The sequence below is a fragment of the Podarcis cretensis genome, assembly GCF_951804945.1.
Source record: "Podarcis cretensis genome assembly, chromosome: 2".
NCBI classification, from domain to species: Eukaryota; Metazoa; Chordata; class Lepidosauria; order Squamata; family Lacertidae; genus Podarcis; species Podarcis cretensis.
In genome coordinates, this window is record NC_137171.1 from 53294614 (window position 1) to 53308453 (window position 13840).

At 44.2% G+C, this 13840-nt stretch overlaps 1 protein-coding gene across 1 annotated transcript; it reads left to right on the plus strand.

The window, feature by feature from the left end:
* The first annotated feature begins 1235 nt into the window (after positions 1-1235).
* On the plus strand, positions 1236-11281 carry MSX2 (msh homeobox 2). Its single transcript, XM_079964893.1, has 2 exons — positions 1236-1602; positions 9151-11281. The coding sequence occupies exons 1-2, from the start codon at positions 1251-1253 to the stop codon at positions 9573-9575; spliced, it is 777 nt and encodes a 258-aa protein (XP_079821019.1). The 5' UTR covers positions 1236-1250; the 3' UTR covers positions 9576-11281.
* Positions 11282-13840: the final 2559 nt, after the last annotated feature.

Below are 13840 nucleotides of genomic sequence, written 5' to 3' on the forward strand. Positions count from 1 at the left end.
GGTCTGCCTTTTGATGCTCCTGTCCCACCCCTTCCCCTCCGGTTCACTCAGCTGGTCTGGACTATCCGTTTACCTCGTTCAAAGCACTGGTCGTAGAGTTCTGAAAGGCCCTGTCTGGAAAATAATGCTGGGTCTCCAACTCCCAGGAATAAAAAGTCATCTGTCCCGTTCTGAATTTGGAAACGCACCTTTCTTGCGCCCGTGTTTATCCTTCAACATGATTTGCAATGTTCTGGAGGGGCGCTTGGAAAGAAGGCCGCTTCCCTTACCGATAAAGGCGCGCACAGAACCTTGACCACTACGTCCATTTCACCCACCCTGCCGCCCTTCTGTAACTTGGAAGGGAAACGTGCCATCGCTTCGCTGCCACCCTTTCTGGGGTCCCCAGAAGACACCCCCTGCCCCCCGATGCCCCTTCTTGGGAGGAAGATCTTATTGATGGGGATGATGGGCCCCCTTAGGCTTCCATGGGCTGTGGGCGATCGCTGCCTGAACGCGCCCCGCTGGCGCCCCTGGAACAGGCAAGATGGCCCGCGGGGGGCATTCATTGGTATTTTATTTCGGGAGAATCTGAGTATTATATAAGAAGTCGATGACCTTCGCAGGGCCTCGGTGCGCGCTTGAGCTTTGGGTTGCCAGGGCTCACCGGCCAGGACTCTTGCTGGCCGGCAAGATTTCGCTTTCGGGAAAGCAGGAGAGCGAGCGAGCAGGATGGGGGTGGGATCTGCCCTCTCCGAGCTTCCTCTTCGTATCATCGGCCCTAATTACTCCGCTGACTTTCCTGTTTTGGCAAAGTTACAGCGCTGGAAAGCTTCCTAATCACACAGCTCCGCTCGCTGCCCGTGTCATTAACTTCTAATTTATTTAAAAGGAAGGCAGAGTGCGGGGGAGGGGAGGGGAAAAAAAACCTCCTCCGCTCCGACCCGTCCGGAGCCAATGGCGTGAGTCAGCGCGTGACGTCACGGCCGGGAGGCGCCTCCCATTGGCCGAGCCGCGCTTACTCAACTTCCCAGAGGAGGAAACGGCCAGAAGTCTCCCAAAAAAGGGGAGGAAAAAAAGTTGCTCGGCTGATTCGGGGCTGCGGCGAGCCGAGCTAGTGCGTCCGGGAGCGAGCGCGAGAGATCGAGGGGTCGGGAGACCGAGGAGCAGCAGCAGCAGCAGCAGCAGCCGCCGAAGGGGACGCCGGGCGGCAGCAGCAGCAGCAGCAGCAGCAGCTCTCGAGGCGGGGATCGTCGCGAAGCTGCGCCGCGATGTCTTCTCCGTCGAAGGCGAAGGAGGTGTTCTCGTCCGACGAGGAGGGCCCCGCCGCCGCCGCCGGGCCCGAGGAGCGGCGCCCCGTCAAGGTGTCCAGCTTGCCTTTCAGCGTCGAGGCGCTCATGTCCGACAAGAAGCCCCCTCGCGAGACGGGCGGCGGCGGCGGCGGCCTCGACGGGGCGGGCTTGGGCACTTCCAGGAACCTGCTCTTGCCGGGTCACGGCGCCAGGGAAGCGGCCAGCCCCGGGGGGCTTACAAAAACCTTCGAGACGTCGTCGGTTAAATCCGAGAACTCCGAGGACGGCTCGTCGTGGATCCCGGAGGCCGGCAGATACTCCCCTCCCCCAAGTGAGTCTTCTTGTCTCCCTCGCCAGGGAAGTCGGGGTCGGGAGGGTTGCGAGGGAAAACATCCCTCGGGGGGTGTGGGATGGAGGGGGTGTGGGGAGAGGGGAGGAAATAGTTAGCAGGACTCTTTCTCCGGCCGTCGAGGGACCAGCCGCTTCGCCGCCGTCTGAGCTCCCGCCAGAGCCGAACTTTTGGGGCAGCAGCAGCAGGAGGGGAGCGAGGCGCTGCGCCGGATCCCTCAACATAGGGAAGGCACTTTTGCAGGGCGAAGCAGAAAGCCCGATTCCAGTGAACAAGGAGGGAGCCCTTTCAACCCCATAGCCAGCTTTTGCGGCCAAGCCTTCATTTGGTTTGCATGTACAGTAAGGAACGGAAGAATGACCAAAGAATTCCGCGCGCTCCCGCCGCGATCTTCCCCGCTTCCTTAGGCTGGACCCGTCCGGAACTGTCCAAAAAAACCTCCGGCGGCCGAGACGCATCGAGAGCCGGCTGTTCCAGCGCCAGCGACCCTCTCCTCGCCGCATTAGTCATGCCTCCTTCCAGCTGCCGTTGGCAAGAGGGAGATGGTCTTGCGCTACCGCGTCTAGGCTGTTTCCCCCCATCCCCCAGGATGATGGATCGCAGTCGAATCTCTCCTTTCTGTCGCGACGCCTTTTCAGTGACTCTCGCCTAGTTCAGTCATTTTAATTTTTGCAGTAGTTCACCCCCCCCCCCACGCTGTCTTCTCGGTAGGCAAGGCGGGGAATCGACGGTGGTTTCTTCTAATCTCCCTCGGTTGCCTTTCCTGGTGCACCTGCAACAACCGGAGCAGGCAGCCTCCGGCTCCTCCGCGCACCTCGGGCTTTCTCTCTTTACGCTTAACTGCGCGCCTCTCTCAATGGGGCACATGTAGGGCCTCCAAACTTAGCCCAGGGACAGAATAAATGGGGAAGATAGAAGCGGGAAAGATCAACCTTCTTGTTTCTTCCTCACTAGTCGAGAACTGCCAGCTCCATTGAACCTGGACGGCAGTTTCCAGGCTGTGAGGAAATGCGCTCCGTGACAGCATCGCCCATCGCTTTGGATTTCAAAAGTCTCTTCGCTTAAGAAGGTTTCTGCAAACCACATTGTTTTGGAGCACTAGTTTCCTAGGACAGATTTCTGGACAGTTTCCCAATGTTCTGAAACCTGTTTATTATTATTATTATTATTATTATTATTATTATTATTATTATTATTATATTTATAATTTTTGCCATTAAAACAGTTGATAATAACCCAAATACCAATTACACATTTAGTTTTGACTTTCCCCCATCCTTTCCATGGTTCACTTATCTTCTTTTCCATTACATATTCTAATTAATCCCTATGTTTTCATTTTCTCAGTTTTATATCTCAATAGTGGTTACTGCTGAATTTACTCTGCTACTGTTACCTTTTTAATATGCTTACAGTGATTTTCCAAATACAGTCAACAAAACATTTCCAATCTCCCTTAAATATTTTTTCATCTTGATCTTTTATTCTGTTTGTCAGTCTTGCCGCAAACGTTCTGAAATCTGTTTGGAGTCTGAAAAGTGTGGCTTCCTCCCTCGCCCCCAACCATGGCTTTTCTTAATGCCTTTGATCCATCTTTATTTCATTTTCTACGATTTTCTCTTTACGCTCATAACAGAGTTCTTGATACTGTTGTGCAAGTGCATGCACACATCTGTCCTTATCGCAACCCACCTCTGCTTCATCTCATTCTTTGGATATTGGGGTGGTGGTGTTGATAATGGAAGGTACTGTGTTTCTTTTAATGCTAAAGGGGTAACTGTGGTGATAGTAACACCTGTATTTCCCCCCAGAAGCTGTTCCTCTCTCGGAAAACATTTTGTATGCAGCAGAAAAATAGTAAATTGATACTCTGGTTACAAGTCTGCTTATTTGGAAATAAATTCCACTAATAGAAATACGAACAAAGAACCTGATGGAACCTTAAATGTCTGTTGTGGCATTTGCTTTCATAGGCCAGAGTTCATTTCATCCACCACAAAGTGGGATCTCTCCCACAAAAAACTTGTACCAGAACAAATGTGTTGAATACTTCCACCGCACACTTTCTTTTAATGCAGATTACTTCCAGCTAAGTAAGTACAAGTTGCTATATTTTCCCCCCAGATGGTGGGAAATGGGTGGCAAGGAAGAGTTGTTCTCATCATCTCTGTTTCTATACCGATTTTTCTCCGCTTGCATTTGGTAAAGTTCCCCCCAAAGGCCATCAAGGCCTAGCTTTTTCTTTTCTGCGTTCCCTTGCTTTGTTACCTCATCCTACACACCTTTGCTCAGAGGTCATTCTCACTGAGTTAAGTGAGACTTAACTCCCAAGTAAACTGGCATAGGATTACACACTAACCACGGCCACCCCAAGGCCAGAAAATTGTGGTTTATTCTAAATCTGAATAGCATCATTATTGATAGTGCAAGCCTAACCGTGTCCAATCTGAATTCAGCAGGACTTGCTATTATGGAGTTTATCCCCAGTTAAGTAGCGTTAGGATTGCAGCCACAGACTTCTTACCAGTTTCCCTAAGCAATCAGAAACTGTTTGTAATTCTAAAAATGAATAGCTGGCAAAGGGTTTTGTGAGTGTGGGTTTGTTTTATCAAAATGAAGCATATTTAAGTATCCACTGGAATTTCAGTGTATTTGTTTATAGCTTTCCACAGAATTATTTCATTTCTGTGGTGCTTTTGCCTGCCTTTGGGTTTCAGGACATGAAGCCAACTTGGGTTAAGAGAACACTCATCAAAAGAATCCAACTCCCATCTTAAGACAACTTCATTTAAAAGTTATAGTTCATCTGATTTTAATGGAAATTTCAATGGAATGCGTTTCTGACTGAAGAAAAGTTAAGGGAGTGAAAAAAATCCCAGAGGAGCTTTCTGAATAGTGGATAGCATCTATAAAGAAAATTACTAAATTGCTTTAGACAGTGTCTCAGGTCTTGTTGACTCCAAATCTTGTTTATTTTCCGCATTAAAAATAGGAGTTATCTAGTGAGAGTATAGCTTTCCTGGATAATAAAATAAAATGAAAGTCACTTCAAGAAAATAGTAAAAGGAGAGGAAATAGGAATGGCGGGTTTTAAAAAATGCACAAATAAGATATTATAGTACAAAATATGATATATTCCTGTATAAATGTATAGGGGTATGCTGATAGTAAAGTTAACATTGTAGATTCTCAATATCTTTGAAACTGTTGCACCACATGACAAGGAGGAGTGGGGACATTCATCAGAAATAAAGGGGAAATTGATTAAGGTTTTCTAGGTGTACAGACAGTATGCATAGTTAGGAGATCATTTTTGATTATAATTACATAGATTTTAGTATAGGCATCTCCCCCTTGATGCAGCAGCTGTAATACTGTATTTTGAAAGTTCCTGTTAAAGGCAAAAGTTAAGAGCACCCATTATCTGGAAAAGTATTTTTCCAAATATTATCAGATTGAAAAGCTGCGCTTTCCCTGTTACCACTTAAAACAAATGGCATTTAATCTGCCCTTCTTCACATCTAGATCCAAGGATACAAGCCTAACAGAACCTCCTTTATTAAAGCTGCAATCCTATGCACACTAATTTGGGGCTACGCTTCCATGAAACTCCGTGCTCCTGTATAACTGAATAATTATCCTGGGAGACACTGAAACTTGTTTTCATGGCACCTTAAAGAGATTATGCGGTTTGCAAAAAAGCAATTCCTGAACTTCAGGAGAGCGTATTGTTTTCCTGAGCAATATCTAGTTGTGCCTATAGAAAATAAGCCTTCTAATTACTGTATGATCTTTGTTCAACTACAAATATGTGTGACAGTTATTAGCAAATCAACATGTGCTTTAATTAGTGCGGGCTTGGGAAAGACGGAATGCTTCTCTTAATATGTTCCAATAACAACCCACTTGTTGCATTATGTAAACGATGAATGTCATTCCTAAATACCATGCTACAAATCACTGGGTAAAACTTAATTTACAGCACGATCCTAACATAAGCATGGGATAAAGCTGTGAGTGAAGTTACTCTCTCTACCCATTCTCTGCATGCATGCACACACTTAGGAATCAACCCCATTGATTTAAATGGGGCTTCCTGACACATAAATGCATATCCAAGCTCAACTTTACTGTATTTTTCACCCCCTAAAAAAAAATCACCTCCTTTAAAAAAAACCAAAAAAAGAGAAAAAAATCAGAAACAAAACATTATCCCTTCCAAATCCTTACTGTGACAATAGTACCATTTATTCTGAAATGTGCCAGCTATTTAAACAATCTTAGGTTTACTTCTATTCTAGACAGCAGTTGCCTCTTAAACCAATATTTCCCACAAAACTATTCTGAAATTCTAAAGCCTGCAATCCTAAACAAGCTTATTAAAGAGTAAGTCCCATTGGAAAGTGCTTAGTGAACATAGAATTATACTGTAAATTTGCAAGTGGTCTCTTTAGGATTGTGATGTTCATCACAAGTACTTGCAAGTCCCAATAACAGTATATGCTAATTTCATGTCGAATACAGTCTTAGGATCCTGATGATGGCAATTCCTATTTATGCCTTTCCCTTGCTTTTCTCATAGCCTTGCTGAGCCCTGAAAGTCCTGCTACTGAAATGTAAATTATGCTTTAAAAAGAGTCGGGACTATTACTATGTAAATTACAGGCTTTGGGTTGTAATGGAACAAGATATGAAACAAATTCCACTGCCTGTATTAGCTACAGATGTTTGCATATATATATATATGTGTGTGTGTGTGTGTGTGTGTGTATAAGCATATGTCATAAAAAGTACATGTTGAGTCAGTGTGTCGACTTCCTTTTACATTTTTTGTTGCTGGCTTAGAATACAGAGATCTAAAATGGTGGTGGTGGGGAGAACCGTCAAGACTTTGCTCCCAGATCACAAGTCTACCATTGATTTCAATGAAAGGCTTGGCAATTAGCGCAGTTACAGGGGGGGGGGGAACCTTGTCCGACTCCCGTGTCCTCAGGCAAAGCTTCAGCTAAACTTTCTGATAAAATATGTAATTCATGCTGGATAAATCATAACAACTAGTGACTGGGGATGCATTTATTTCTATCCTTTATGAAACTTTAAAAAATCAAAAAATCCAGAGCCAACTACTAACTCTTTCCTTTAGTAACACGTTCCACTTCCCACTTCAGTAAGGGCCCCTAGAAGTTCTTGATTCTCCAGATCTTACTAAGATGAGCGCATTGGGGCAGGTTATGCACCTGATTTTCTGACCAGAGGTTTTCAGATGCCCTAGACTTTTTGTAGGACTCTTCGCTAGGATACCATACATAGAGGGCATTGTTGCACAAAAGAAGGGTGACCAGCTGTTTTGGCAACAGTCTTGTTTCAGTAAGATGGTATCTTTGCAGTAGATTTTTCGTTAAAGCTCTCCATGAGGTTCTGCAAAGGCCTGGCAGTGATATGGGGATGCAGGTGGGCTGTAATATTACTGTAATCGCATCCTATAGCATTCGGGAACACTGGAGCCAACATTGTTGCCATGTTGACTGTTGTTAAGGATATGAGACTTGTGTACCTTCACAGTCCTCCATCTGCTCACCTTAAATCTCTGTATCCCTTACAGCAGACGTGAGCTTATCGGATCTCCTTTGTTTTTCACTAGATCTGCCGGCCAGAACCAAGTGCTAAGGACATACAATTAGAATTAAAGAACAATCTGGGCTCAGGGATTTGTTTTCAGTACAAGAACAGAGCTTACAGTCCTTTCACGCAAAAGTCTACTCCTCTTTAGTTTTCTTATTTCAGCAGATGGGGAAAGTGGCTGTTGCTATTACTAAATAATTGGTTTTTGGGAACCCTTAACCATCTATTGGCAATTACAGAAATAAATACCCATTGCATTCCTACTGGTGCAAGGAGTGGGGCATAGCAGAGCATGCAATAACCCTTTTAAAATATGTTTAAAACTTGCTTGGTGGATTCTAAGATCCTCACTGAGTGAGGGGAATAGATCAGGAGTATTCTATTCTGTTTTCTATCTGTACACCCAAGATGTTTTAAGCATACAATTTAAAACGTAAGATGTGAATATGACAAATGCTTATATTGTACATGTAGACTCCTCAGGCACCTGCAATCAAGTGTGGCTTCCTGTCAAGTGTATGCCTGATAGCAGACCCAAATCTGCTGCTAGGTGATGTGCAAAATAACTAGGATAGTTTCCAAACAGGCTACTATTTTTTTTTGGGGGGGGGAATCCCTGTGTACTGTCTTCATTACATTAGCTGAGCTTCTGAAGGTTTCAAACAAGGAAGACAAAAAGAACCCTCTTCAAAAAAGAACAACTGAACTAGGATATATTGTGTAGATGAATTAAAGCAGGGATGGCCAACAGGTAGATTGTGATCTTCAGGTGCCTCCCCCCAAAAATCTTAGATTTATCCCAAAAAACTCAACAACTTTGGTCAATCCAATGGGTAGATCACCACCAGTTTTTTTATAGTGGGAGTAGATCAGTCTCTTGAAAGTTGGACATGCCTGATTTAAAGCATACAAAGAAATGTAATAGGTGGCTCATTGCTTTGATCCCGCATCAGATTTTTTAAATAGGGGGCACAGTAGTTTCACAGAACAACATGTGTCTGCTACAGCCAGATTGCAAACATCCACATTATAAGCAGAAATATAGGCTATCCCTTTTAAAGTTTAACGTATCATTCCCATCTTCCATTTTAAAAAGGGGGTCCTTCTTGGTGTGTCAGAATTTCCTGTGTTCTGCTTTCTTTCATATTTGCCCTCACATAAACAATCTCATGCATTCTTCTTAAGCCAACTGTCTTATCTTAGTGTTTTGATGTCTGCGGGGTGGGCGGTACAATTGGGCCTGGTTGCCTTTGTGCAGCCAGTAATGGACTATTCTGCTTGTTACCATCGTCATCATAATTTTAAAAAACTATTAGCATGTGGCCCTCGCCCCATGTACGTAAGAGCCAGAGCCATTGATTTAAACAGGACTTGCCTCTGAGTAGACATGGCTAGGATTGTACTGCTATTATCATTTATATCCCATTCATATGCTGAAGGAATGCGGGTGGCGCTGTGGGTTAAACCAGAGAGCCTAGGACTTGCCGATCAGAAGGTCGGCGGTTCGAATCCCCGTGACGGGGTGAGCTCCCGTTCTTCGGTCCCTGCTCCTGCCAACCTAGCAGTTTGAAAGCACATCACGTGCAAGTAGATAAATAGGTACCGCTCCAGCGGGAAGGTAAACAGCGTTTCCGTGCGCTGCTCTGGTTCGCCAGAAGCGGCTTAGTCATGCTGGCCACATGACCCAGAAGCTGCACACTGGCTACCTCTGCCAATAAAGCAAGATGAGTGCCGCAACCCCAGAATCGGCCACAACTGGACCTAATGGTCAGGGGTCCCTTTACCTTTTACCATACGCTGAAAAGGAGAGAGGAAGCTGCTTTTGCTGCAACCTTTGGCAGTGATCATCCACTCCTCCCCCCCCCCCCGTTCCCAGCTTTGGTAACTGATCTTTGTTTTCCTTTCCAGGACACCTGAGTCCCACAGCCTGTACGCTGAGGAAGCACAAGACCAACCGGAAGCCCCGGACACCTTTCACCACTTCCCAACTGTTGGCTTTGGAGCGCAAATTCCGCCAGAAGCAATACCTCTCCATTGCCGAAAGGGCTGAGTTTTCAAGCTCGCTGAACCTCACAGAGACCCAGGTCAAAATCTGGTTCCAAAACCGGAGGGCCAAGGCAAAGAGACTGCAGGAAGCAGAGCTGGAGAAGTTGAAAATGGCAGCCAAGCCCATGTTGCCATCTGGCTTTAGCCTTCCTTTCCCCATCAACTCCCCTATCCAGGCGGCCTCACTCTATGGAGCATCTTATCCCTTTCACAGACCTGTGCTTCCCATCCCACCTGTAGGACTCTATGCTACTCCCGTCGGATATAGCATGTACCATTTATCGTAAGAAGATCAGAAAGCAAAGCAGCGGCGCAATCAGAGACTTTCTGGTGGATCTTGCCCAGTTCAAGAGTGCAGTACAAAAGCCAATTACTGGTCATTTTTCTGCATGTTTGTATGTGCCTTATCAAGTTTATAGGAGTTTGAAACAATAAGCAGAGCCTGTATTCTGCAGGCTGGGGAACCAGCCAGGTGTGATCTCAACACTTAGAATCTGATCCTGAAAGAGAAGGGTTGGGTTTTTTTTAACATACATGCTTAAAGTAATATAGTTTGTTTATATACTGCACATGGGGGTGGGGCGGGAAAGGAATCAATACTTAAATCATGCATTTTCACAGCATTTCTGTTTCCCCGCGATGTTTGCAGTGGGGTGTCAAACCACGTTTTGTTTTTCAAAATAGGAGCAGTTCATTCTTTAAGGCGAGAAAGCTGCAGCTTGATCCTATGCATGTTTACTCAGAAGTAAGTCCCACTCTGTTCAGCGGCGCTTACTCCGCATTTAAATGTGGCTGTAGGTACGTTCCCATGTGTTGTTTGACTTGGTGGGGGAAATTTAGATATAAACGTGGATTTTATTTCTAAGACCAACTTTGGAAATAAAAGCAGACTTTCAAGTAGAGGCAAGGAGTTAGTTTCTGCATTTCCGGTTGGGTTCTATGTTGCAGTCTAGGCAGTTGGAGTATCTTGAATGCAGAAGGCTGGGCCATCCAGCAAGGCAGTCTGCAAATATTTGACCTAGAGTAGTTCCGTTGGAATAAATGGGATTGATCCAGATAAAGGGACCTACTATGCAAAGGATTAATGCCAATGATAATTTTATTCATCCTTAGTCTGCAGTTTATTCTTGCTTATAAGACATCAAATAAGGGGTTTGTATGTATGCAGTGGCCAAGAAGGCAGGCCAAGAGCTTGAGAAGAGTTCTGTCCTGATCCCGTTCTCCCCTGGTTTGCTTCAGAATTGCCACTTACAGTCAAGTACTTGACTTTTGGAACGATATCAGGAGGGGGAACAAAATAGAGGTATGAAGAAAAGAGGTGTTGCTTTTCAGAAGTGTGTGTGTGTGTGTGTGTGTGTGTGCGTGTGTGTGTGTACATGTCTGCATTCATGTGCAGAGAGACTATCAAAACCGTGTTGCAAAGTTGTTTTGTTTTTATTGCAATATTCTGTGTTTTAACCATTATTAGCTTATAGAAATGAATTTGTGCTTAAATGTTTCTTGAAACACCCATAGATCCAGACAAACCAACCAACCTATGGGAACTACATAGTGCCACTGACTCTAAATACAGGACTCACCTTCCCAGGCTTTTAATATTGTTTTCAGGCTGGAAGAGTTCTGTTTAGTGTACTTGGTACTATAATAACCCATTTTTATTATTCTAATTATTTTATTATTACTATTGCTAAACTTCATGGTAAAGTGTCTATAGAGGATGCAGACTGTTGAAGACAGGACTTCTCAAAGATGTATTTTTGGCATGTTTATAAAAGAAAAAGGGCCACACGATTTGTTTTGGAGTTTTGTTTTGTTTTTGCCCCGCTACAAGCTGTGTTGTGAACCTTATCCATTAGCTCAGTTCTACCCTTTCACCCCCAGCATATTAAAATCCCTTTGAAAGGGATGCCTTGTACAATTTTATATATTTTATTGAAGATTTATTATTTCTTATCTCTTTTATTTAGAATTAAATTAAAAAAACCTTGTTTAATTGTGTGTGGGTTTGTCCGTGCTTGGAGTTATTTATTTTAAAACACTTGAAGCCAAAGAAACTGTTATCATTTGTGTCTCCTTTTTCAGTTCTTTGGAAATTTAAGCCTGAACAAAGGCCAAATCCTCAAACAAAATTGTGTTTCTATAATTCAAATAAAACAGGCAAATCTTATGGACCCTCTCTTCATTTAGGCTGCAATCCTATACTCACTGGGAGTAAGAACCCATTGAACTTACTTCTAAGTAGACATGTGTGGGGTTGTAATGTTCCATTACTGAATACAGACTATCAATAGTGGGGTTTTGGCTTTTTCATTCATACCTGGCTTTGGTAAAGTTACTCATTGTTTACACCACTTAGTAAGTAGCAATTCTCCGAATAGAGAAAGATAATTTTTTGATTCCCTTCAAAGTGGTGACAGAGCTGGCTTCTTGCTGCTCATTGCTGCACTCGCTTTGATAGGACTTGGTCTCAAGTAAGTGCGTACATGATTGCTGCTATCTTTCTCGGGTCCAAGTGAAGGACCAGGTTGTTTGAGAAAAGTATAGGAAGAGAATGTCGAGGGCTATATTATTAAGGAACAAAATCACTTTTAAAATGCACAGGTACAACTGTGCTGAGCCAAGGCCAAAGCTAGCCCAGGCCGTCCATCAGAACTTGCACTGGGTATCTGACCTCTGCCAGCTTGAAATTGACTTGGTAGCTGAGGAATTGTGGAAAGGAGGTAATGTCAAGCTACTACTTGCCCAAGATAGAGACAACTCGATCCAGAAAGCCCAGATGTGTTGATGCTTTTATACACCCAAGTTGTTTGTGACTGTTGCCGGAAATCCTTCTCCTTGATTAGAGAGTGTGTTTTTGCATTCCCAACCGGTGACTAGCTGAGCTGAGGAAATTTATTACTCTTTCTTCACAGGATGAGAGACAAATTGAATTAACTGGTTTATATAGTCTGCCTTATTTTAGCTTTCTGAGGTAAAGATGCATTTTATAGGTCCTCTTGTTCCAAATACTGCATCCCTCATGACTGCCGTGAAGTGGTGATTTTTTTTTACAAAGGAGCATTTATTTGTTCTATAACGGTCTGAACTTTTGAGAATGAAGGAAAGCTCTGCTTTTAAAAGGGAGAAACAGAAACAGAGGCGTCTTGGATTTTAGAACAACAATCCCCATGGAAAGGCTGGGATTATTTTAATTTAATTTAAAAAGAAGCTTTAAAAAGAGACCAGGTCAGCATCTATCAGAATTAATGTCTGGAGAATCTTGACGCTACAGAGGGATTAACTAGGCATCCCTTCTGACTCTTGATTTTCCATAATAATACGTTGCACGTATACAGCATTTTTAGACAGGCCTCCGTAGGTTTATGCAGAAGTTCTGCTAAGTGCACTGAGACTTAACAGCACAATCCTAACCATGTCTGTTCAGAGTAAGTCTTATTGAATTCCCTGTGGCTTACTCCCAGGTAAATGTGGCCTTAGATGCACGGGAATGTACTTCTAGACTGGTCAAAGCACTTCACACACATTCACAGAGGCTGCAGTCTTAAACCCACTTATCTGCAAGCAGGCCTAGTGAAATTCCATTCCATTTGTTTCTGAGTAGACATGGTTAGGGTTGTTCTGTTATTTTTATTTATGTTCTTGCAATAGCCCTGTAAGGTCAGTTAGTATGCCCATACAGCAGGTGGAGAACTCAGGCTGAGAGGAAGTGATTTGCTTAAGGCCACAAACAGAGCAATCCTATACTGAGAAGTAAACCACATAGATGCTCACCAGGTTATACATAGGATTACAGCTCATCTAAGTTCATGGCAGAGGCAAGATATGAACCTGGTTCCATCTCCCAGGGTGCTTCCTGATGGGGGCTTAATTCGCAAATGGGCCATTGGCCACAACAACAGTAAGAAACTGGATTTTCCTCTAGGAAGGGTGAATGTGAATGTGAATTAAATGGGGGGGGGGGAAGGTTGGCATTTTGATGCCAACGATGTTGTCTAGATGCTACAGAAACATATGTGCAAGAGGAGCACCAATCCTATAGTAAACAATCATTTGGAAAAATCCTTGGGGTCCAGAGCAGTCCAGTTCATGAGGTTGCATGAGGAAACTTCACCTGTAGCCTTTTTTGCCTGCCCTGCAGCTGTTCGACGCAGGAGTCTTGATGTGAAGAGACAGGGGAAATGTGTTGATCAGGGGGAAGGCCTAACCAAACAAAACGCGCCGTTTTCTCAGGGCAAAGTATGGAATCTGAAAGAAACCGGATTAAAGTACCCGAATCGATTGTCTCTTATCTCTTCGCCGCCACCCCCTACTTTACCAGCCTCCTCCGCAGACCTTTCTAATTATCGTTTATAGCTGTGCTATAAAAAAAAACATAGAGGAGGGGGTTTTCTGTTTAAAAGAACGATTTGCCTTCATTTAGCCGAGGAGAGAGAGAGAGGGAAGGGAGCCTCCAATGATCCTAGATGCCCTTAAAAATAACTGAGCCAGGGGAGGGTTATAAAGCAAAAAGAAAGCAGGAGTCCTTGGGCATAAATCAGCGGTGTCAGGGATT

Coding starts and splice junctions, on each gene's coding strand:
- MSX2 (XM_079964893.1), top strand. CDS start 1,251: ATGTCTTCTCCGTCGAAGGCGAAGGAGGTGTTCTCGTCCGACGAGGAG. Junction 1,603..9,150: donor CAGATACTCCCCTCCCCCAA/GTGAGTCTTCTT, acceptor TTTCCTTTCCAG/GACACCTGAGTCCCACAGCC.